The sequence below is a fragment of the Entelurus aequoreus genome, linkage group LG23, assembly GCF_033978785.1.
Source record: "Entelurus aequoreus isolate RoL-2023_Sb linkage group LG23, RoL_Eaeq_v1.1, whole genome shotgun sequence".
In the NCBI taxonomy this organism is placed as follows: domain Eukaryota; kingdom Metazoa; phylum Chordata; class Actinopteri; order Syngnathiformes; family Syngnathidae; genus Entelurus; species Entelurus aequoreus.
The window spans coordinates 27,357,974-27,384,803 of record NC_084753.1 but is presented as its reverse complement, the minus strand read 5'-3'; the positions used below and the strand labels follow the sequence as shown (position 1 = coordinate 27,384,803).

The 26,830-nt window shown below is 36.5% G+C and overlaps 1 protein-coding gene across 2 annotated transcripts in view; it reads left to right on the top strand.

Annotated features, from left to right (window-relative positions):
• The window catches only part of LOC133640929 (glutamate receptor ionotropic, kainate 2-like), a 353,019-nt gene that overhangs the window by 234,036 nt on the left and 92,153 nt on the right, over positions 1-26,830 (top strand). For both annotated transcript variants that reach the window (XM_062034646.1, XM_062034644.1), the window contains exons 7-10: positions 14,774-14,917; positions 15,486-15,593; positions 22,161-22,274; positions 22,353-22,559. In XM_062034646.1, the coding sequence (XP_061890630.1) occupies positions 14,774-14,917; positions 15,486-15,593; positions 22,161-22,274; positions 22,353-22,559 (573 nt within the window). The remainder of the gene's footprint in view (positions 1-14,773; positions 14,918-15,485; positions 15,594-22,160; positions 22,275-22,352; positions 22,560-26,830) is intronic.

The following is a 26,830-nucleotide window of genomic DNA, read 5'->3' as shown; positions in this document are numbered from 1 at the left end:
ATGGAATGCAATCTGCCAGAGATGTTAGCTATCATTTCGCACGTCCTTTTGGGGTTTTTTCTGTGGTCTGTTGTTCTTTCACTCCATGCCAGCCTTATTTTTGTGTCCATCACAAGGCAATGTTTTGAGGAATTGGTTGAAAAGTGAGAAAAAAATATGCATTGGGAATGCGATAAACAATCAAGTGGTTAAGATATTCCAAGATGCAGCACATTGATTTGAATAATTAACAATGGAGCGAGAGACTCTTGGGAATAGTGAGACTGATGAACAGTTTTCTTCCTCTGAGGTATGTTTCCAGGAAGGAAACAATTTACTGATGATCCACACCCCTCTACAGTTGTGTAGCTTGGAAATTACTCTGTCCATTAACTAATGGACAGAAGAACAACACACATTCATACATGAAAAATAAAATGAATGCACATACAACTCATCATTATGAAAATTAGTTACAGCCTTGCTGTGGATTAATTTAAATCACCGTATTTTCCGGACTGTAAGACGCACTTAAAATCCTTTCATTTTCTCAAAACTCGACAGTGCGCCTTAGAACCCGGTGCGCCTAATGTACGGAATAATTGTGTTTGTGCTTACCAACCTCGAAGCTAGTTTATTTGGTACATGGTGAATTGATAAGTGTGACCAGTCGATGGCAGTGACACAAGAGAAATGTGTAGACTGCAATATGATTTTTATTTTTATTTTATTTTTTTATTTATTTTTTTTCTCCCCATAAAGAAATACAATCGTGTGTGCTTATGGACTGTATCCCTGCGGACTGTATTGATCTATATCAGGGGTCGGCAACCCGCGGCTCCGGAGCCGCATGCGGCTCCTTGACCACTCTGATGCGGCTCAGCTACATACATGCCGACCCCCCCGATTTACCCAGGAGATTTATGGATCTCAGTGTCTCTCATAGATTACTCCCAGGGAAAAACTAATCCTATTTACACTCTTACTTACTAAATAAAGGGCGTGCCCTAATTGCACTGCAACAATTGTCCTCTATAGCATTTACATACAGCGTGCCAGTCCAGCCACATGTTGCATGTTGTCATTACTTGCATACAGGAGACAGCAAAGCATACTTACTCATCAGCCACACAGCTTACACTGACGGTAGCCGTATCAAACAACTTTAACATTGTTACGTTACAAATATGCGCCACACTGTGAACCCACACCAAAAAAGAATGAAAAACACATTTCTGGAGAACATCCCACCGTAACACAACATAAACACAACAGAACCATTACCCAGAATCCCATGCAGCCCTAACTCTTCCGGTCTACATTATACACCCCCGCTACCACCAAATCCCCCCACACATCAACCCCCGCCCCTCTCCGTGCGTTGGTTGAGCGGAAGAGTTAGGGCTGCATGGGATTCTGGGTATTGGTACCGTCAGTGTAAGATGTGTGGCTGCTGATTTAGTAGCCTTGCTGTCTCTTACGTGAGCAAGCTAGAACAGCATTCCAATTGTGGTCGAGCAGGTACACTGTCAGGGCAGACTGTAGAGGGCGCCAAATGTAGTGTCATCACGCTCTGATATTCGGGAGTCTCCCGGGAAAATTTAGAGGGTTGGCAAGTATGACGCTATCAAGCGGCTATCAAGCGACATTCATTCAAAACTCGCGGGCTGCACTAACATCAAATTTCCACATTAAAGTGCGTGCCGGTGCGTGTGTCTGAGACCCCTGGTTAACATAGCACAAAGCATGTAAGCTTTGTATGCGGTGATTTTCATTTTAAATTTTAAATTTTTTTTTGTGGCTCCCATTACTTTCTATAATTTGTGAAACTTGCCAAAATGGCTCTTTGAGTGGTAAAGGTTGCCGACCCCTGATCTATATTGATATATAATGTATTTATTGTGTTTTTTATGTTGATTTAATAAAAATATATATATATTTTTTTTTTATTAAATCAACATAAAAAACACAATATATAGAAAATATATATTTTTTTTTTATTAAATCAACATAAAAAACACAATATATACATTATATATCAATATAGATCAATACAGTCCGCAGGGATACAGTCCATAAGCACACACGATTGTATTTCTTTATGGGGAAAAAAAAAAAAAATATATGTATATATATATATATATATATATATATATATATATATATATTTATTTTTTATTTTATTTTTTTTTAAAATAAATTTCTTGTGCGGCCCGGTACCAATCGGTGCCCGGTGGTTGGGGACCACTGATGTAGACTACAAAGAAGTATTTTACATTTAGAAAAAATAATAATTATATGACCGCTTAAATGTGCCCTATAATCCAGTGCGTCTTTTGAATGAAAATAGATCTGACTAGACCCGCTCATCGGCAGTGCGCCTTATAATCCGGTGTGCCCTATAGTCCGGAAAATAAGGTAATCACGATTAAATATCATTCATATTGTGTTTAATCGTGTATCATTTTGCATGAGCAGAAAGACTCAAGAAAGGTAGGATTATACTGTATGTATAAATATATGCATATATATATATATATTAGAGATGCGCGGTTTGCGGACACAACCGCGGAGTCCGCGGATAATCCGCGGACAATCCGCGGTTCGGGCGGATGCATGACGAAAAAAATTGATTTTAAATAGATTCGGGCGGTTGGCGGTTGAACCAATTCAGAAAAAAAAAAACATAGTTAAATGTTGTTACCCACATACGAAAAACAAGCAGCACTCTTTGAAACAGGCAATTATTCATCAGGCACTGCTGCAGCTGTCACGCCAAATTTCTTCCCCCCTACAAAAGCCTTCCTCCCATTTACTTCCGGGGCTGCGTCCAATAAAGTCACAAAGTTGCCGGGGGTCCTTAACCCGCACGCAACTGTCCTGTTTCACGCCTGTACAAAAAAAAGCAATAATCGATTTCTTCAGATTCCAGCAGCTGTCAAAGACGAAGTATCCTTCCAGCGACGGGCAGTCAAAGCCGAAGTGCTATCGATCGCTGTCAATGACGTAAGAGGAAACATGACCACGGAAGTAAATGGGGTGGGGGGAAGGTTTTTGTAGGGGGAAGAAATTTGGCATGACACAGCACACCACAACACAACAAAAGAAGAAGAAAAAAATAAAAAGATGGCAACGCCGGCAGCAAACGTGGTACGCGACAAACTAAAAAAGGGAATACTAAAGACCAGGGGAAAAAAATAACAATAATAGTCAACACTTTCTTAATGGAAATGACAATAATATTATAGTAATGATAAATAATATTATCACGCATTAATATCTCTTAGCCTCTAATGCGTGGCCAAGAGATATTAATGCGTGGCACGCATTGAATGTCTCTGCTGCATTGGATCAGTCTCCTTTCTTTAACAGGAATGCCTTGCATCGTCTATATTAGATGTATAACAACGGGCGGGCGGTTGTGGTTTTGATAAAATTTTAGTTCGGCGGGTGGATGACGACTTTTGTGATGCGGTTGCGGATGAAATGATTGTCGATCCGCGCATCTCTAATATATATATATATATATATATATATATATATATATATATATATATATATATATATATATATAGTAGATGTCATTCCCATAACAAATGTGTTTCATCAATAAATGTATTATGCTCTTAAATTTGCAGACCAGTTGTTTGTTGGCAAATGTAATGACTTCATTATCTTGCCTTTGTGACACTATGTTTACAGTTAGATATATTGTTCCATCGGTTTAGCTATTTCAAATTGTTTTTATTTACGTATACTACAGCCTCTACAGTAAGACCTGCAAACTCAATTGCTGTAAATGCGTTGCAACCTCACTGTGCATGTCTCTGTTTCTCTCATTGCTGTTTGGCCAAATATATTTACTTTATCTCCTATATTCCACCATCTATGTCTCAGGATGGTGCTCACTCGTGCTTTTTTTACCCCCTTACTGTATGTACCCCGCATGTTACCGCCTCGGGTTGTCCCGTCTGGACTGGTTGCCTGGTTTGTTTTCCCCCTCCTTCTGGGGGACAAGAACCCATCAGGAGGCATTAGTTTCCACGGCGACAAGCCAGTCTTTCACTGAGAGAGGTTCTCTCTGGTGCCCGGTTTCTCATGGCGACATTGGACAATGTTCTGGAAATGTTATGAACATGATCATGCCTTTAATTTACTGACATTATAAGGCGCATTAAAGGGGTATTATTATGATTTTGGTCTACATAACGTGTATAAGTCGCTGTCTTGCGGTTCCACAGATGCACGTCAAAGTAGCCACGCGCATGGAGTTCACAACAGGTTTAATGTTTTTCAACACCACCATCAAATAATCTTGCTTTCTTTTTTGGACTTTCCAGTCTTTCTCCCAACTTCCTCCTCCTCCTGCACCCGGCCGCTCACTGTTAAAGACAACAGATGACTAGTTTAACATGTACCACCTGTGCAAACTAATCCTCTGCCAGCTGTGTCTCGCCGTCAGCACATGCCACGCCCCCGTCTGATGGCGCTCTGTTTTCAGCACCCTGGACAGAGGCGTTGACTTTTACTCCTGCAGCGTGCTGATCACAATCCCTTTCCACAACATGTAATGGTGGTTCTTTGGTCAAAATGTTGCATAGACTATGTTTTACAGATCATCTTCAAGCCGCTTTCTGACTGGGTGGGTCCTATTTACATGGCCTTACTTCGAAAGCGACTTTTCCCCTTCATCTTTGTAGTACTGGTAGTTTTTAGGGCTTCCATAGCAAACTATTGACAGATATACCTGCAAGTTAGAACTAGAGTTGTACGGTATACCGCTACTAATGAAGTACCGCGGTACTCATGAATTAAAAAACATACTTTACTGCCATTGAAAAATATCGGTACTTTCTTTCTATTCCATCAATGTGACATTGCTGGTATACGCACACACATGCAACACTTACAAGCAGACACAACGTGAGGACAGAAAAGGGAGAATGGAAGTATCACGGTTTAAAAACTAAAGTTAAAGTACGCGGCGCTATGAACACTGAAGCGCCGCTCTCTGCAAGCAGTGCTTGAAAACATAGCTAACGATAACGTTTCTCCGTCGTGTTTTAGCTACTTCTAAACGACTAATCCACGTCTTCATTAGGGATGATGTTTGTTAAGAAGTTATCGATTTCGATGCCATTATCGAATCCTCTTATCGAACCGATTCCTTATCGATTCTCTTATCGACTCCAGATAGGAAAAAAACACACAATACTTGGTTTAACAAAAACTCACTTTTATTTTTTAAGAAAAAAATTAAATAAATTATGACTGTTAGTGCCCCTTTTAAGTGGGCCACCTAAGAAAAATACATGCAGGGAAAATCCTGCATTCATTTGTATTATTTATTACACAGACCTGCAAACTCTGGAGTGGTGTCGGCTACGAGATAACGTTAACGTTATCAGACACACAAAAAGGCTACGAGAGATTTATTCATCTAGTTTATTAATACTATTAAGGATATTTTCTTGATGCTAACGAATATCACCAAAAACACTAAAATGTGGTCATCTGTGTTGAATAAAGGCTTTCCTGCACAACAACAACTGAGCTTTTACGTTCTGTTTTGAAAATAGACCACAAAAATACAGTGGGGTGAACCAACAAGTACAATATTTATCACTAGGACTTAACATGACGTTAGTTTATTTGCACAAGCAGGTCTTCTGAGTTATATTTAGGCACTGCAACCACAAAAGAACACAAACTAATGTGATCTCTTGTTTTTTTCTTACGTTTAGCTCTGCTATCAAACACTACTAATGAAGTAGAGAATAAACTCGATTGCATCGCAGAAAGTTTTTCAAACAAATCATATGCTCAAACAAACGTTTTCCAAAGTGATCACTGCAGACACGAGCACTCTTCGAGGGCGGACCCTCCCCTTTCCTCTCCCTTATCTCTCCTGCTTGCTTCTTTGTCTTGTCTTGTCTTAACTTTGTTGTTGCCTCTTTTTGCACCGCTCTCCAAATCTAAACATTGGAACTATTTAACTGGCCTCATCGAAATTGACAAGATCTTGGGTTTGGGGGAACCTACTTGTCGTGACGGAGCGGTTGTTGCTGGACACGCGACGGACTCTTGGGAGAAGGAGTGCCGCGTGCCTGGCGACCCTTTTCAGTGGAGTATGTGAAGATATCTACCTATTGGGAATGATGACAACAGGACATCTGCTAATTGGAGTAAGCGTTGCTCTGGTTTGTCCACAAATTGGAAGTTGCTGGCAGTCTTCAAAGTAGCCCAAAGCTGCCAAAAATGATTGGAGGATGCGGGAAGAACTGTGGACACTTGTGACTTGGATCACATCCGACTGTTTGCCCCGCAGGATTTTGAGGACCAGTCATAGACGATTTAGAGTGAAAAGCAAATTTTATTTTCACTTGCATACAAAACATTCAAACTTGGAGTGTTACCCTGGCTTGGAGACTCTCCAGAAGGACAGTGCGGCGAAGACACAACAAACTCCCTTCTTGTCTCTCATGGACACACACCTGTTGTTGTTGACTTTGGACTTATCGGCTGCACGACATCAAGGCCGCGGAACAGAGACACACTGCAGGCTTACACACACACATGCATCCACAAAAAAATATACGCCACACACACATACCCCACCCCCAATCCAACGCCCTCGACGCAAATCCCATAGGGGCGATGGAAGGATGGGCAGCGCCTTAGAGCTGCGGCCTGCCACCATGCCCCCCCCCCCCCACTCCCTCCCCTCTGATGCTAGATATCTCGAGATGTACGTTGTAATATGTACAAACCCTGTTTCCATATGAGTTGGGAAATTGTGTTAGATGTAAATATAAACGGAATACAATGATTTGCAAATAATTTTCAACCCATATTCAGTTGAATATGCTACAAAGACAACATATTTGATGTTCAAACTGATAAACTTTTTTTTTTTTGCAAATAATCATTAACTTTAGAATTTGATGCCAGCAATAAGTGACAAAGAAGTTGGGAAAGGTGGCAATAAATACTGATAAAGTTGAGGAATACTCATCAAACACTTATTTGGAACATCCCACAGGTGTGCAGGGTAATTGGGAACAGGTAGGTGCCATGATTGGATATAAAAAAAGCTTTCCAAAAAATGCTCAGTCTTTCACAAGAAAGGATGGGGCGAGGTACACCCCTTTGTCCACAACTGCGTGAGCAAATAGTTAAACAGTTTAAGAACAACGTTTCTCAAAGTGCAATTGCAAGAAATGTAGGGATTTCAACATCTACAGTCCATAATATCATCAAAAGGTTCAGAGAATCTGGAGAAATCACTCCACGTAAGCGGCATGGCCGGAAACCAACATTGAATGACCGTGACCTTCGATCTCTCAGACGGCACTGTATCAAAAACCGACATCAATCTCTAAAGGATATCACCACATGGGCTCAGTAACACTTCAGAAAACCACTGTCACTAAATACAGCTCCACCGCATATTTGGTAAGGACAAATATGCAGGTACAGTTCGTCCAATCCACCATTGCATGACTCTTACCTCCAGGTGTGCACAAACTAAAGTCAAATCTACATTTAAAAAAATAATAGATAAAAATAATGTATCAGTATCAGGCGGTACTGCATCAAAAAGCGACATCAGTGTGTAAAGGATATCACCACATGGGCTCAGGAACACTTCAGAAAACCACTGTCCGTAACTACAGTTGGTCGCTACATCTGTAAGTGCAAGTTAAAGCTCTACCATGCAAAGCAAAAGCCATTTATCAACAACACCCAGAAACGCCGCCGGCTTCTCTGGGCCCGAGATCATCTAAGATGGACTGATGCAAAGTGGAAAAGTGTTCTGTGGTCTGACAAGTCCACATTTCAAATTGTTTTTGGAAATATTCGACATCGTGTCATCCGGACCAAAGGGGAAGCAAACCATCCAGACTGTTGTCGACGCAAAGTTCAAAAGCCAGTATGTGTGATTGTACATGCCAGAGGCTGTTCACCTTGGAGACCTGCTGCGGATATGGGTACGGCCTGGCGCGAGATTTACACCTTCTGAAGTATTTGAAGTATTTAAATTACTAATATGTTCAACGGCACAAAATTCCATTTAATAAAGGCACAGGGTTTTGTTTTTGTTTTTTACCAAAATGCGCATATTTTCAATTTTTTTAAATGTTGATTGTATTGGTTAGTTAAAAATGTATTTATATCGCTGAAGTATTTAAATTACTAATAATTTCAACTTAAATGTCACAAAATTTCATAAAAAATGCATAGGGTTTTTGGTTGTTTTTTTTTTACCAAAATGTGCATATTTTCAATGTATTTTAAAATGTTGAATGTATTAGTTAGTTATCAATGTATTTATATTGCTGACGTATTCAAATTACTAATATGCTCAACTTAAATGTCACAAAATTCCATTTAAAAAATGCGTAGGGTTTTTTTTTTTTTTTAACCAAAATATGCATATTTTAAATTATTTTTTTAATTTTAAATGTTTTAGTTAGTTATCAATTTATTTATACCGCTTAAATGTTAATATTACTAATATGTTCAACTTAAATGTCACAAAATTCCATTAAAAAATGCATAGGGTTTTTTTTTTTTTTTTTTTACCAAAATGCATAGGATTTTTTTGGTGTTTTTTTTTACCAAAATGTGCATTTTTCAATGTATTTTTTAATTTTGAATGTATTAGTTAATTATCAATTTATTTATATCGCTGAAGTATTTAAATGACTAATATGTTCAACCTAAATGTCACAAAATTCCATTAAAAAAATGCATAGGTTTTTTTTTACCAAAATGCAAAGGATTTTTTTTTTTTGCCAAAATGTGCATTTTTCAATGTATTTTTTAATTTTGAATGTATTATCGATTTATTTATATTGCTGAAGTATTTAAATTACTAATATGTTCAACCTAAATGTCACAAAATTAAATATAAAAAATGCATAGGGTTTTTTTTTTACCAAAATGTGCATATTTTCTATTTATGTTTTTATTTTTGAATGTATTAGTTATCAATTTATTTATATCGCTGAAGTATTTAAATTACTAACATGTTCAACTTAAATGTATGGGGGTGCATTAGTGCCCAGGGCATGGGTAACTTACACATCTGTGAAGGCACCATTAATGCTGAAAGGTACATACAGGTTTTGGAGCAACATATGCTGCCATCTAAGCGCCGTCTTTTTCATGGACGCCCCTGCTTATTTCAGCGAGACAATGCCAAGCCACATTCAGAACGTGTTACAACAGTGTGGCAAAAAAAAGAGTGTGGGTACTTTCCTGGCCCGCCTGCAGTCCAGACCTGTCTCCCATCGAAAATGTGTGGCGCATTATGAAGCGTAAAATACCACAGCGGAGACCCCGGACTGTTGAACGACTGAAGCTATACATAAAACAAGAATGGGAAAGAATTCCACTTTCAAAGCTTCAACAATTAGTTTCCTCAGTTCCCAATCGTTTATTGAGTGTTGTTAAAAGAAAAGGAAAACTACTTTGGCACGTGTTGCAGCCATGAAATTCTAAGTTAAATATTATTTTCAAAAAAATAAATAAAGTTTATGAGTTTGAACATGAAATATCTTGTCTTTGTAGTGCAATCAATTGAATATGGGCTGAGAAGGATTTGCAAATCATTGTATTCCGTTTATATTTACATCTAACACAATTTGCCAACTCATATGGAAACGGGGTTTGTATATGTGCTTTGCTATGGAGGTTTTTTCCCACTCCAGACTGGGCCCCCTTAGGAGCCCAGTCTAGATTGTATTTTTTTACTCATCCTTCCCCAGCATTTACCTTCTTCCCCGTCTTTTAAGGGGCGCCTTGTGGCGACCCATCAGCGTTCCTGTTCTGTAACCCTGTACACTGTTTGTTTGTCTAATCTTGAACGGGTTTGTGCTGAAAACAAAGTTTTGTTGTATTTGTGCAATGACAATAAAGTCCTATCCTATCCAATTGTATTCCACAAGCTGATGAAAGTCATATTTCTAAGAGCCACAAGGAAGTGTTTGAAAAAAATAAATAAAATCATAATAATTGTGATCCGTGCTGGCAAAATGAGTCGGAATACGCACAGGCTAATTTTGACCTACAGGCAAATAAGTGAAAAAAATGTATCTTGGTTGAAATTGAGATTTTCACAAAAATGAGTCCATAAAGCCACAATCTAGCGATCCCAATCATCGAAATAGCAAGAAAACATCTTAAATCACCTTTATTTTAAGGTTTTGTACGAGGTATGTCTTCAGAAATTAGTCCTTTGTGTTAAAATTCCTTGAGAAAATCAAGTGTTTTCAACGCTCACTCGCGGCAAAAAGGGGGAATCCCCCTAGCCATATTTGGTATCATTGTGACGCCAAGTTGACCTACTTTCTAAAAATGAGCATGGAATTCCCGATGACGCCATTCAGAACCAATAGAATTCGAGTTTTTAAACCTGTCCCGACCATTGGCGTTGTTAGGCCTATTTTAGGGGGGCTCAAGCCCCCCTAAAATGTTCTTAAGCCCCCCTAAATAATTTGGTGTTAAGAAAATTTTTTTTTTTTTTTTTTTTTTTTACAAATACATGCCGACATATTCGTTATAAAGTGGTCCGAATATGAGTTTAAATAAATAATCATATAACCTGTCATTATTCACTCAGTTTCCCCTCACTTTATAGTGTAAGGTAGAGAGCCCCTTTAGTGCGTCGGTATCCAATCCATTCCACTTGTTCGTATAGAAAATGCCCACATCACTCAAAATCCAGTCCTCATTTTCTCTGCGACCTTGCTTGCGGTCCTGCAGGTGTACGAAGCACATTAGCACTCAGCAATGCAGAACAAGAACCTTGTGTCTGCAATTGTAAATAATTTAGTTTTTAAATTTTGTGTTACTTGTAGAATCTATATAAAGTAATATACATTAGCCTATTGTTAAAATAATGAAAAAAACATAATTAAAAATATTTGTTTTATTGTATTGTTGCATTAATAGCTGTTGTATTATTATAGGATGGCTTGTTAAACATTTCATAGGATTTTCAGAGGGTGGAATAACCAAGACATTTAATATAAAATGTAAAATGAATAAATACATAAAAAGAAAAAAAATGGTTAAAAGCCATCGTCCCGGGGAGCATTTCATTTCGTCCCGTGCATTTTTTATACCGTCCCCGGGACGACGGGACTACGTTAATCTCAAGCCCTGGAAGTTACATTTTATTGTTTGCATTATTTGTTTCAGCATTGCACTTTGAAGATGGTCCCTCAGCTCTTTGACAGCTTTGGCTCTTTTTCAGATCAGCAGACGGACTCCAAGTCTTTCTTATTTACAGTATATATAAACCTCTCTCATTTCTATTCAGACTTCCATATATATTTAATTTCCAGGGCTTGAATTTACAACCATTTTAGTCACATATGTGCCCAAAATGTAATCGGTGCAACTTCAAAATATTTGGGAACAAACAATGATTGTATTGTGAGCTAAAGTGGTGGCATTAGCCTCTATGTTGTGAATGAATAACATAGAGGCTAATGCCATGACTTTCATTGTGTTTCAGTGTATCTTGAAGGATCATGCAAGTCATTGTTTCTTGTTGATGCTGTAAACAAAATGTCACTGTGCTGACCCATGTTTGTTGTTGTACTGAACACACATTGAAAATAAACCCACTGAAATAATAATAATAACAATGATTAATTTCTAAGTCTTTGTTAGCCGTTTGTGAAGTTTTGTGCTCGTGCGCTACGTTCGCTCGCATCCTGTGCATCTCCTGGGGGCTAAACCCCCCCCCTGTCCTTAAAAGCTAGTGACGCCCCTGGTCCCGACGTAAACAAATCCGGCTTGTTGCTAACCGGTCACTGTGAGGCGTACCCTCATTGGTTGAATCACCCCGCGCGGTGCATTGTGGTATCATGGCAGCGCCCTGATGGAAAAACAACACACAGTAATTTGAGCGGAATATTTGGTGAAAAAAGGTGATTTTCGAACATTAAATTATTATTTTTGTGGAGAAGTTAGACTGTTTTACATTCCGTAATGGATTTAGAAGGTGGAGAGGGTACACAGGCGGTTGCAAGTGCGCTAAATTCACTGCAGTCGGCGAATTTTCTTAGTGCTGCTGGTCAGGAATATTACGGACAGCTGACCAGCTGACAAACTGACCAGTGAACAAAAAAACTGTGACATAACAGTGTTGAGATTTTTGTACATAACCGTTTTCAATAGAGTTGAATATATATTTTTCCTTTAGACATGGGATTTGACTTTAATTGTACCAATTTTGGTGTTGCTACAAGGACTTTTAAGGTATGGTTGCTATGGAGTTTTGTTTTGGAACATTCTGTTCTGGAACAGTAAACTTTAAGCTGGTTTTTCTCAAAACGGCAGAGGTGGGACCAAGTCATTGCTTTGCAAGTCACAAGTAAGTCTCAAGTCTTTGCCCTCAAGTCTCGAGTCAAGTCCCGAGTCAAGACAGGCAAGTCCCAAGTCAAGTCCAAAGTCAAGACTGGAAAGTCTCAAGTCGAGTCCCAAGTCCTGCATTTTCAGTTTCGAGTCCTTTCAAGTCCTTTTAACCACAGACTAATATTTTTACACAGATTGTGTATGCTTTTAAAACGCTGTATTTATTTATTAAAACAAGTGCATTTGAAATTGCAAGAAAAAAAATAGTGCTGACATTGCAATTCATAATAGCACTATTAACAGTCATTTTAATAGTTTAAACAATTTTAAACATTTAACTCATTCCTTTACAGAATAAACACATTTGCTAAAACAAACATTAACATACTATTGGTTGTATTTTATGAAAATAATATTACCACAGAGTTGAGAAGGAGCAAAGATATTCAATATTTGTATGTGAAAATCACAAATAAATCTTCTGGGGGAGGATGACGCCCCTTCAGGGGTTTGGTTTACAAACTTTCAGCCCCACCTAAAACAAAATTCACCAGCCGCCACTGATTATGATGCATTCTCATTTTAGGCAAAATATAAGACAATACTTTCTTAACAGTATAATTGTAAGTCTTCAAGTAACAATATTCAAATACTAACATTGTTGGGTAAAACAGCATTTGGTTTTATTCTGAATGTAGTGAAACAAATTGGTGGTTTTATCTGATATAAAGACTTTCAGGTGTTTATATATTTTTAAGTATTTGGCAGACGCTTTTATCCAAAGCGACATACATAAAAAATACATACATAACAATCACTGTAAACATGATCATTTAAGGGAAGAATGTAATACAAAATATCAATACAAAGTGTCAAGACAGAATGAACTCTCTGCTGCTACAGAGATACAGTCTATAGGTCCCTAGGATATATAGATATCTAATGTTTTCATACATTGTTTATGTAGGATATACGCATGTATATATAACCTAATCATATTGTTTCTTCAATTTAAAAATAGCTTACCGTTTTTTCCCCCTTCTCCGGGATTATATTCCCAGTTTTGATCTCGGACGTCTGGTCACTTATAGCGTATAAGAATATGATATTACTGTTAAGCAAACTATGAATAATAAACTTGCCAAAACATGTGTCCGTTATCATAGCTACACGTATGACAAAAAACCGCGTGAAAATGAGTGGTATTCAGTGAGGTAAAATGAATTAAATGCGCTGACAGTTCATTGCTCCTGACAAATGAATTGCACTGAGTTGAGCGGATCACCACTCCAAGATGGCGGCCCCGCGTCTCGTCTGCGCCAGTAGGCAGTAGCGCTCGATGCTGCGTACCCTTAAAACATGTCTATGGTTATAACGTTAGCAGTGAGTTTACAGCCTCACTGATTTAACTACACAGCAAATAAAAGTAATGTTACTTAGCCAATAAACGTTAGCTTACATTCAAAACTTACCCTTCTTTGGGCAACTTCAAATGTCGAACAAAGTTGGAAGTTGTTGCGTCTCCGTCTGTAATATTCGAACTGCGTGATTTGCATACGCAATTCGTTTTTTGTTGACCAAGTCGTAGTTTTTATACCCGAACGAAACCAACTTTGGCATAATTGTTTCTCTCTGCCGCGTTGTTTGACAACTCATGTTCGGTGGTTGTCCTGCAATTTGATTGGATGAATGCTGTGTGATGAAAACAACGTATAACTAATTTGATTGGCTGTTGTACTGACAGCACACCAGCTGACAGGCAGCACACACGCTGATAGACAGACACGTACAAAATGAAAGATACGGAGCGCTCCCAAATAACTTTTTAAGCGTTGGGTTTTGGGGAAAGTAGCAAGTCATGTCAAGTCAAAAGGCTCAAGTCCAAGTGAAGTCACAAGTCATTGATGTTAAAGTCTAAGTCGAGTTGCAAGTGTCCTTACATTTTGTCAAGTCGAGTCTAAAGTCATCAAATTCATGACTCGAGTCTGACTCGAGTCCAAGTCATGTGACTCGAGTCCACACCTCTGCAAAACGGACCTCAAACTTGGTCGACTTCAATCGGATGTAACTCGGTCATTTTCTGTCCGATTCCAACAAACCATATATCATTTTGAAGGTCTTTAGATGGAGAATGTGTAAATAACAATAACTCAGTTTTTAAAATGTCCTCATTGTGACTCATTTTGCCAGCACGGGTCACATATGACCCCTTTTACACGCCTTATAATCTGGTGCGCCTTTTGTATGAAAATGGACGTAAATAGACCCGCTCACCGGCAGTGCGCCTTATAATCCGGCGCGCCCTATGGTCCGAAAAATACGGTGTTTACTGTATATAGTGCTTGCTCCCTGCATGCTATCTGCTGCTTTGGCAAAACTGATGTTCCAAACACTGACGGACACGTCCGACCTGTTTTTGCAGACCGACGCGGCTCTGATGTACGACGCGGTGCACGTGGTGGCGGTGGCGGTCCAGCAGTCGCAGCAGATCACCGTCAGCTCCCTGCAGTGCAATCGCCACAAGCCGTGGCGCTTCGGGGGCCGCTTCATCGGCCTCATCAAAGAGGTACTGTGGCGCGTGGACGACCTCTGACCCTGCGAGCCGTGTTGCTTTGATTGAGAACAGGCTTTTCTGTGTGGAATTTCAACTGATATTTATTTTTAGATGTGTCCAAAAAAACATGTTACTTTCATGAGCATCAATATCCATTACCTTACTTTCTCTATCCATGCCTGAATCAAAGCCTAATGCTGTACTGCGAGCTTTGTTCCTCCAGCTCTTTCATTCTGCGGATGTTATCATTGCAGGTAATTGGCACTGTAGTATCAGCCCACCAGTCCCACCCTCATCACGCCACTATCGCTCTCCCTGCACGTCTTGTTGCTTCTGTGGCTTTAAAGTAAAACTCACAGATGATGAACTCATCATTGTTTTTTTTGTTTTTTTTTGCCCCCTCGCAGCTTCACTGTCTCTCGTTAAATTACAGACAGTGAGGGGAGAGCTAGGCCCAGTGCATGATTGGGAAATAAAAATGAGGCGGTTAGAGGTTAGATTGATATTGTGGAAGAATGACGGCCGTTCCGGTTGACGGAACGGCGGGTTTTCATTGGCATTATCAACATTGTGTTTATAGGCTCACTGGGATGGCTTGACCGGTCGCGTTCTCTTCAATCAGACCAACGGACTTCGAACAGATTTCGACCTTGACGTCATCAGCCTGAAGGAGGATGGACTGGAAAAGGTGTGTTTGGTGTATTTTTATTTATAACACACAGTTCTGACAAAACTTTTGGATTTTGTGTGAAAGAATCCTCTGATATATTCTTTGGAATTAAGAAATATGCATACGTTTTGCAAAACCCAAACACCAGTGAAGTTGTCACGTTGTGTAAATGGTAAATAAAAACTAAATATAATGATTTGCAAATCCTTTTCAACTTATTCAATTGAGTAGACTGCAAAGACAAGATACATAACGTTCGAACTGGAAAACGTTATTTCACCATCTACGGTCCTTAATATCATCAGAAGGTTCAGAGAATAAATAAAATAAAATTTAAAAAATTAAGTTTCTCAGTTCGAACATTAAATATATTGTCTTTGCAGTCTATTCAATTGAATAAAAGTTTAAAAGGATTTGCAAATCATTGTATTCTGTTTTTATTTACGAATTTCACAATGTGCCAATTTCACTGGTTTTGTCTTTTGTACATAGTTTTTACACTGTAAACTGCAAAGAAATGACCAATTTCCTTGCAGCATCGCTTCGATAACTATCGACTTGAAATGATGTCTCACCAATTCCCCCCAATTTTTTTTTTTTTTTTTTTTAAATCTTCAATTACCGAAAATGTGTTGTAGATGTTCTTTGTTAATTTTGAATGTATTAGTTATCAATTTATTTACATCACTGAAGTATTTGAAGTATTTAAATTACTAATATGTTCAACGGCACAAAATTACATTTAATAAAGGCACAGGGTTTTTTGGTTTTTTTTACCAAAATGCGCATAATTTAAAAAAAAAATGTTTTTGAATGTATTGGTTAGTTATAAATTTATTTATATCGCTGAAGTATTTAAATTACTAATAATTTCAACTTAAATGTCACAAAATGTCATAAAAAATGCATAGGGTTTTTGGTTGTTGTTTTTTTTTTACCAAAATGTGCATATTTTCAATGTATTTTAAAATGTTGAATGTATTAGTTAGTTATCAATGTATTTATATTGCTGACATATTCAAATTACTAATATGCTCAACTTAAATGTCACAAAATTCCATTTAAAAAATGCATAGGGTTGTTGTTTTTTTTCTTTAACCAAAATATGCATATTTTAAATTATTTTTTTAATTTTAAATGTTTTAGTTGGTTATCAATTTATTTATACCGCTTAAATGTTAAAATTACTAATATGTTCAACTTAAATGTCACAAAATTCCATTAAAAAATGCATAGGGTTTTTTTGGGGTTTTTTACCAAAATGCATAGGATTTTTTGGTGTTTTTTTTTTACCAAAATGTGCATTTTTCAATGTATTTTTTAATTTTGAATGTATTAGTTAATTATCAATGTATTTATATCGCTGAAGTATTTAAATGACTACTATGTTCAACCTAAATGTCACAAAATTCCATTAAAAAAATGCATAGGGTTTTGTTTTTTTTAACAAAATGTGCATATTTTCAATTACATTTTTTATTTTGAATATATTGGTTAGTTATCAATTTATTTATATCACTGAAGTATTTAAAGGCCTACTGAAACCCACTACTACCGACCACGCAGTCTGATAGTTTATATATTAATGATGAAATCTTAACATTGCAACACATGCCAATACGGCCGGGTTAACTTATAAAGTGCAATTTTAAACTTCCCAGGAAACTTCCGCTTGAAAACGTTGCGGTATGATGACGTATGCGCGTGACGTCACAAGGGCAAGGGAAGTGTTTGGACCCAATTCAAATACCTCTGTTTTCTTCGACAAAATTCCACAGTATTCTGGACATCTGTGTTGGTGAATCTTTTGCAATTTTTTTAATGGACAATGGAGACTGCAAATAAGAAAGTTGTAGGTGCGATCGGTGGAGCGGCGGACTACAGCAACACCAACACCAGGAGGTTGTGTTGTGTTTTGAGCAGGATAGCAGACGCACTACAGTGAGTAAGCCCGCCGCCGCATCTAAGTTATCTTCTGTTTTTTTAGCTTCGCCAGGCTGAATATTATTAATCGTGTATTTACATGTTCATGGTTTAATAGTATTTTTGATCTTCTGTCTATCCATCCAGTCAGGGTTTTTTTTTATTTAGTTTCTATCTGCATTTGAGACTGCTATGCTATCACGTTGGCTACGTTGCTAGGTTAGCTTCTATTTTTTTAGCTTCGAAAAGCTGAATATTATTAATCGTGTATTTACATGTTCATGATTTAATAGTATTTTTGATCTTCCGTCTATCCATCCAGTCAGGGTTTTTTTTAATTTAGTTTCTATCTGCATTTGAGACTGCTATGCTATCACGTTGGCTACGTAGCTAGGTTAGCTTCTATTTTTTTTAGCTTCGAAAAGCTAAATATTATTAATCGTGTATTTACATGTTCATGGTTTAATAGTATTTTTGATCTTCTGTCTATCCATCCAGTCAGGTTTTTTTTTTTATTTAGTTTCTATCTGCATTTGAGACTGCTATGCTATCATGTTGGCTACGTTGCTAGGTTAGCTTCTATTTTTTCAGCTTCGCAAAGCTGAATATTATTAATCGTGTATTTACATGTTCAGTCACTGTGAATGTCCATTTCGCGTTCTCGACTCTCATTTTCAAGAGGATATAGTATCTGAGGTGGTTTAAAATACAAATCTGTGATCGACAATAGAAAAAGGAGAGAGTGGAATCCAATGAGCCAGCTTGTACCTAAGTTACGGTCAGAGCGAAAAAAGATACGTCCATCACTGCCTCTCAAGTCCTTCACTGTAACGTTCCTCATCTACGAATCTTTCATCCTCGCTCAAATTAATGGGGTAATCGTCACTTTCTCGGTCCGAATCTCTCTTGCTCCATTGTAAACAATGGGGAATTGTGAGGAATACTAGCTACTAGCTACTAGCTACGTCACGCTACTTCCGGTACAGGCAAGGCTTTTTTTATCAGCGAGCAAAAGTTGCGAACTTTATCGTCGATTTTCTCTACTAAATCCTTTCAGCAAAAATATGGCAATATCGCGAAATGATCAAGTATGACACGTAGAATGGATCTGCTATTCCCGTTTAAATTTAAAAAAATTCATTTCAGTAGGCCTTTAAATTACTTATAATTTCAACTTAGTTGTCACAAAATTCCATAAAAAATGCATAGGGTTTTTGGTTGTTTTATTTTTTTACCAAAACGTGCATATTTTCAATGTATTTTAAAATGTTGAATGTATTAGTTAGTTATCAATGTATTTATATTGCTGACATATTCAAATTACTAATATGCTCAACTTAAATTTCACAAAATTCCATTTAAAAAATGCATAGAGTTTTTAGGTTTTTTTTAACCAAAATATGCATATTTTAAATTATTTCTTTAATTTTAAATGTTTTAGTTAGTTATCAATATATTTATACCGCTTAAGTATTAAAATTACTAATATGTTCAACTTAAATGTCACAAAATTCCATTTAAAAAATGTATAGGGTTTTTTTTTTACCAACTTTTTATTTTTTTACCAAAATGTGCATTTTTCAATGTATTTTTTAATTTTGAATGTATTATCGATTTATTTATATCGCTGAAGTATTTAAATTACTAATATGTTCAAACTAAATGTCACAAAATTCCATTAAAAAAATGCATAGGGGTTGTTTTTTTTAACAAAATGTGCATATTTTCAATTACATTTTTTATTTTGAATGTATTGGTTAGTTATCAATGTATTTATATCACTGAAGTATTTAAATTACTAATAATTTCAACTTAGTTGTCACAAAATTCCATAAAAAATGCATAGGGTTTTTGGTTGGGTTTTTTTAACCAAAATGTGCATATTTTCAAAGTATTTTAAAATGTTGAATGTATTAGTTAGTTATCAATTTAATTATATTGCTGACATATTCAAATGACTAATATGCTCAACTTAAATGTCACAAAATTCCAATTAAAAAATGCATAGTTTTTTTGTTTGTTTTTTAACCAAAATATACATATTTTAAATTATTTCTTTAATTTTAAATGTTTTAGTTAGTTATCAATTTATTTATACCGCTTAAATGTTAAAATTACTAATATGTTCAACTTAAATGTCACAAAATTCAATTTAAAAAATGTATAGGGTTTTTTTTACCAAAATGCAAAGGATTTTTATTTATTTATTTTTTACCAAAATGTGCATTTTTCAATGTATTTTTTAATTTTGAATGTATTATCGATTTATTTATATCGCTGAAGTATTTAAATTACTAATATGTTCAACATAAATGTCTCAAAATTAAATATAAAAATGAATAGGGTTTTTTTTTACCAAAATGTGCATATTTTGTATTTATTTTTTTATTTTTGAATGTATTAGTTATCAATGTATTTATACCGCTTAAGTATTCAAATTACTAATATGTTCAACTTAAATGTCACACAATTCCATTTAAAAAATGCATAGGGTTTTTTTTGTTTGTTTTTTTAACCAAAATGCATAGGATTTTTGGGTTGTTTTTTTTTACCAAAATGTGCACTTTTCAATGTATTTTTTAATTTTGAATGTATTAGTTAGTTATCAATGTATTTATATTCCTGAAGTATTTAAATTACTAACATGTTCAACTTAAATGTCACAAAATTCCATTTAAAAAAACGCACAGGGTTTTTTTTTTAACAAAATGTGCATATTTTCAATTCAATTTTTTATTTTGAATGTATTAGTTTATCCATTTATTTATATCGCTGGAGTATTTAAATTACTAATATGTTCAACTTAAATGTCACAAAATTCCATTAAAAAATGCATAGGGTTTTTTGGGGTGGGGTTTTACCAAAATGTGCATATTTTCAATGTATTTTTTACATTTGAATGTATTAGTTAGTTGTCAATTTATTTATATCGCTGAAGTATTTAAATTACTAATATGTTCAACCTAAGAGTCACAAAATTAAATTTAAAAAAATGCATAGGGTTTTTTTACCAAAATGTGCATATTTTCCATTTATTTTTTAATTTTGAATGTATTAGTTATCAATTTATGTTCATCGCTGAAGTATTCAAATTACTAATATGTTCAACCTAAATGTCACAAAATTCCATTAAAAAAAAGGCATAGGGATTTTTTTTGTTCGTTTTTCACAAAAATGTGCATATTTACAATTTTTTAAGTACCAATTAAAATACAGTTAAAATGTAAACAATACCAATCCCATTAGCTTCATTGATTTATAGATTTGATGTTCGCTCTACCGCATATTTGGTAAGGACAAATATACAGGTACAGTTCATCCAATCCACCATTGCATGACTCTTACCTCCATGTGTGCACAAACTATAGTCAAATCTACATTTAAAAAACAATAGATATAAATAATGTATCAGTATCAGACGGTACTGCATCAAAAAGCGACATCAGTGTGTAAAGGATATCACCACATGGGCTCAGGAACACTTCAGAAAACCACTGTCAGTAACTACAGTTGGTCGCTACATCTGTAAGTGCAAATTAACACTCTACTATGCAAAGCGAAAGCCATTTGTCAACAACACCCAGAAACGCCGCCGGCCCCTAAGACAACTTTTTTGCAATGTGTTGCTGACATTAAAAATTCTAAGTTAATGATTATTTGCAAAAAAAAATTAAGTTTCTCAGTTTGAACATTAAATATCTTGTCTTTGCAGTCTATTCAATTAAATATAAGTTGAAAAGGATTTGCAAATCATTGTATTCTGTCTTTATTTAATTACACAACATGCCAACTTCACTGTGTCATGATCCGTGGTCCAGATCATGTTTTGTGTTTTCTGTTTGTTTTGGACTCCTATAGTTCCTGTTTGTGCACCTCCTGAGTTTGTTACCATGACTACTTAGGATTTTCACCTGCCTCTGTTGTTCCACACTCTATGTTTGGAACGGTTGTATGCAAGACTGCTTCATTTTCTGTTTGTATGAGATTAAAACTCATCTTACCTGCTCTTCGCTCTCCTGGTTCCTGCATTTTGGGGTCACAAAAACGGCAGCCATAAGAGTTCCTAACAGGAAGATTATTTGATGAGCAACAGGTGCGCGTCCGGAACAACAGAGGCAGGTGAAAATCATAAGTAGTCATGGTAACAAACTCAGGAGGTGCCCAAACAAGAACTAAAGGAGTCCAATACAAACAGAAAACCCAAAACATGATCCGGACCACGGATCATGACACACTGGTTTTGGGTTTTGTAAATGTCTTTTGTTATTGTACAGTTTTCTTTGATTTCTTGTAAGAACACATTTTTGCTGATGAGACAGAAAAAGTGTGACACCGAGCTCTCTCGACAGTGGGAGACCGGGCTTTCTGCTGCGCCGCTCCCAGTCTGTGGAACCCTCTCCCTGACCACCTGAGGGCACCACAGACTGTGGATGCTTTTAAAAAAGGCTTAAAAATCCTTCTTTTAAAAAAAGCCTTTTTTTAGATATATGCATACTAGTTTTAGCTATTTGGCAGTTCTAGTTTTTATTTTTTTATTTTTTTTTATTATCTTTATATATATATATATATTTTTTTTTTTAAATACACTGTAGCACTTTGAGGTTGTTTACTCAATGTAAAGTGCTTTTTACAAATAAAATCTATTATTATTATTATCAACAGATCGGGACTTGGGATCCTCCAAGTGGCCTGAATATGTCTGAGAGTCACAAAAGCAAGACCTCCAACATCACTGACTCACTGGCTAACAAATCCCTGCGTGTGTCCACCATACTGGTACACACATCAACAGTAAATCGCATGAAAATCCCATGAGACGTCTCAAAATGACCGTTTCCCTCCCCCCCCCCATAGGAGGAGCCGTATGTCATGTTTAAGAAGTCCGATAAACCGCTCTATGGGAATGACAGGTTTGAAGGTTACTGCATCGACCTGCTCAGGGAGCTCTCTGGGATACTGGGCTTCCAGTATGAAGTCCGACTGGTGGAAGACGGCAAGTACGGCGCCTTGGATGAGGGTACGGGCCAATGGAACGGGATGGTGCGCGAGCTTATGGACCACGTGAGTCAGCGGTCCTTTCTCTAACATCCTCAACACAAATTACAGAAACGATAAGGAATACATTAGTATTAGATTATATACACTACCGTTCAAAAGTTTGGGGTCACATTAAAATGTCCTTATTTTTCAATGAAGATAACTTTAAACTAGTCTTAACTTTAAAGAAGTACACTCTATACATTGCTAATGTGGTAAATGACTATTCTAGCTGCAAATGTCTGGTTTTTGGTTGAATATCTACATAGGTGTATAGAGGCCCATTTCCAGCAACTATCACTCCAGTGATGGTACAATGTGTTTGCTCATTGGCTCAGAAGGCTAATTGATGATTAAAAAACCCTTGTGCAATCATGTTCACACATCTGAAAACAGTTAAGCTCGTTACAGAAGCTACAAAACTGACCTTCCTTTGAGCAGATTGAGTTTCTGGAGCATCACAATTGTGGGGTCAATTAAACGCTCAAAATGGCCAGAAAAAGAGAACTTTCATCTGAAACGCGACAGTCTATTCTTGTTCTTAGAAATGAAGGCTATTCCACAATATTGTTTGGGTGACCCCAAACTTTTGAACGGTAGTGTAATACATCATTTTTTTAGACCTGTCGCCGCCATTATGATGTGCAGTGCTGTTTTTAAATGACCAGAAGTCTTGAACTATAGAAAGTATTTCAATGGTCGAAATCTGCGCTTTTGGGTGTTATAGGAGTCATTACGGTAATCTACATCACAGCAGCTCAGACCGGGAACAAAGCAGAGTGAACGGGGTTTGTTTTCAGAACAGCCAGCCCCAAATGCGTGTGTCAGGAACCGATGCGGAAGCAGATTTTTACAACAAATGTCTGCGTAAAAGTGATAATATATCATATTGTAGGTGTTTTTTTTTACACTTGTGCATTCATATTTTGCTGGTTGTTACATTTTTATTGTGTTTTGCTTGATTGTAAAAGATACACAACTATGGAGGAGCCATACTTGCCAACCCTCCCGAATTTTCCGGGAGACTCCCGAATTTCAGTGCCTATCCCCGAAAATCTCCCGGGACAACCATTCTCCCGAATTTCTCCCGATTTCCAGCCGGACAACAAGGCACGCCCCCTCCAGGTCCATGCGGACCTGAGTGAGGACAGCCTTTCGTCACGTCCGCTTTTCCTCCATATAAACAGCGTGCCGGCCCAGTCACGTTATAACATCTACGGCTTTTGGAGCGTGCACAACTGCACACACAACAAGAAGGACACGAAGCAGAAGAACGAAGAAGAGACAGTCAAGGTGATGACGAGTAAGAAGAAGAAGTACGCTTGCAAGTCATCAGAGAGGGTGTTGAGCATGGTTAGAAAGATAGTGACAGAGAATAGAACGAGGATGGACAATTCAACCCTAAACTCACTACTTTCCTGTAAATTAAATTTCACAGATGCTGCCCATACCTACGCTCCTTCAAAGGCTGTGCTACCGGCTGCAAAGCATTGCACTTTCAAATACAACAATGAATAGAGGAGTGTTATGTGTGTGTACATGTGGAAATAAATGAACACTGAAATTCAAGTATTTCTTTTATTTTATATATATATATATATATATATATATATATATATATATATATATATATATATATATATATATATATATATATATATATATATATATATATATATATATATATATATATATATAAATAAAATAAAATAAATATATATATAGCTGGAATTCACTGAAAGTCAAGTATTTATTATATATATATATATGAAATACTTGAATTTCAGTGAATTCTAGCTATAAATATACTCCTCCCCCTTAACCACGCCCCCCGAACCCGCCCACCTCAACAACACTAGTCGCCCCCCCCCGTCCCCCCACCCCACCCCCACCCCCCAATCTCCCGAATTCGGAGGTTGGCAAGTATGGGAGGAGCTGGTCTGGGAAGTAAAAGAGGAGCCACGTTCATATGTTGTTAATATTCAGTGTTTTATTGTTCGTAGTTAATATTGTAAATCACACTTTTTTTTATTTTCATGTACTTTTTGGGTGTCCCATTCAGTAAAAAAAAAAATTTAATTCCATTCCGTTTTTTTGAGGATAAAGTTTTTAAGCTTCTTTCTTTGCGCTGTCCTCCAAATCTAAACATCAGACATGGAATTGATCAGCTGGACTCTCGACGCAATTGACAAAATCTTTTCGACGAAGACGACATCTACCTATTTGGAACCATGATCGCGGGGCACCTGCTGATTGGGCTGGGCGTTGCTCTGGTGTATCGTCAAATTCGTAAGACGATGGCAGCCACTCAAGGAGCCCAAAGGCTGTTCGTCGCAATGGAAGGTTTGGGCCGGGCGGGCTGTGGGGATTTCTGAACTGAATCGCAAGATGGATCACATCATGGAGAAGCTTGCTGAAAAGGAAAAATTGATGATGAGACCAGCCAGCATGGACGAATAGAACAGACAAGTCATTGTATTGTCTGCTCGCGGAAAACAAACATCCTAATCTACGATTTGACTCCCTCGAATGGCCTTGACGCTGTGAACAACAGGAACAGGCTAATCTGAAAACACCCCCAAGGACACCTCGTTTTTACAACTCTATCAGACATTGTGACTTTTAGTATTAGTTTTCCTGGGGAAAAAAACGGGACCAAACACACATACTGTACAGCAGATTTTTACAGCAAAATGTGTACGTATAATTTATACACACATACACATTGGCCACCCCAGACACATTATTTTCCTGTCAATGTGGACCCCAAGTCAAAATATTTGCCCAGCTCTAATGTAGCCCGTCTTTAGTATTTGTGGACCAGCCAGGCTGAGTCTAATATTGTGAGAAAGGGTATATTGTTTTGTAATATAGAGTTTAGACCAAAATGATTCATGACCTGTCCAAATTTTGATTGAAATGAATCTAAGTGCATTTTTACGTTTTCATTTCATGAGTTTTAGCTCGACAAAATGACAGAAGAATGTGGCAAAAGGCTGTAGGAAGTTGTGTCGGAGATACAAATGAAACTATTCTATGATGTTGTTAAAGATGATGTATATCCTTGTGCCAGGATACTGACGTTTTAATCAACGGCACATTTAGAAAATTGGAGATGCATGTCAGAATATGAATATTAGGACAGGATTTTTTTCGAAATAATAAAAAAACAAAAAATATTATTCATTTTAGTCTTTTGGCACTTTTAATATACAAGAAGTTTGAACACACTTTCTCATTTAAATGTGTTTTCTTTATTTTCATGACTATTTACATTGTAGATTGTAACTGAAGGCATCAACACTATGACACCTGTGAAGTGAAAACCATTTCAGGTGACTACCTCTTTAGGCTCATTGAGAGAATGCCAAGAGTGTGCAAAGCACTAATCAGAGCAAAGGGAGGCTATTTTGAAGAAACTACAATACAAAAAATGTTTTCGGTTATTTCACCTTTTTTTGATAAGTACATAACTCCACATGTGTTCATTCATAGTTTTGATGCCTTCAGTGACAATCTACAATGTAAATAGTCATGAAAATAAAGAAAACTCATTGAATGAGGAGAAGGTGTGTCCAAACTTTTGGCCTCCACTGTATATATATATATACGCTTGTATATTGAAAGTGCCAGATTCGCTTTAATTCAAAATGTACACAGGGTACAAAGGATGATTATTGAATATGAAATAAAAAATGCCTCTAAATTTAACGAAAAATATTTTTTCATTTTGGGTATACAATGGGTTTTTTTTAATTATTAATAAAATGTATATATTACAGTGGTATAATATTTAGGAATGTTAAGATATATTTTTTTCATATATATTATATTTTAGGGTTTTATTTAACCGTAATACATGTGAAAAAAATGTATTTAAGTATATTTTATTTGTTATACTTTTGAAGAAAATAATTTTTTCAAGCTAACAAAATAATGATTTTAACTAGCGCTGTCAAGCGATTAAAAATGTAACTGTTTAATTAATTATGATCTGTAATTATTTAATCTCATTCATCTCTTTTTAACCTGTGCTGAAAATCTCAATTTACCCTTGGGAATTAATAAAATACTGAAAAAGTACTGGGGGGAAAAAAATAAATAAAAGGATGATTATTGAATGTGAAATAAAAATGCCTCTAAATTTAATACAAAATAAAAAACCCTCTAAATTTAACAAAAAATATTTTTTTAATTTTGGGTATACAGGTCAATATATGTTTGTTTGTTTTATTCTATAAAAATATATATTACAGTGGTATAATATTTAGGAATGTTAAAATATATTGTTTTCC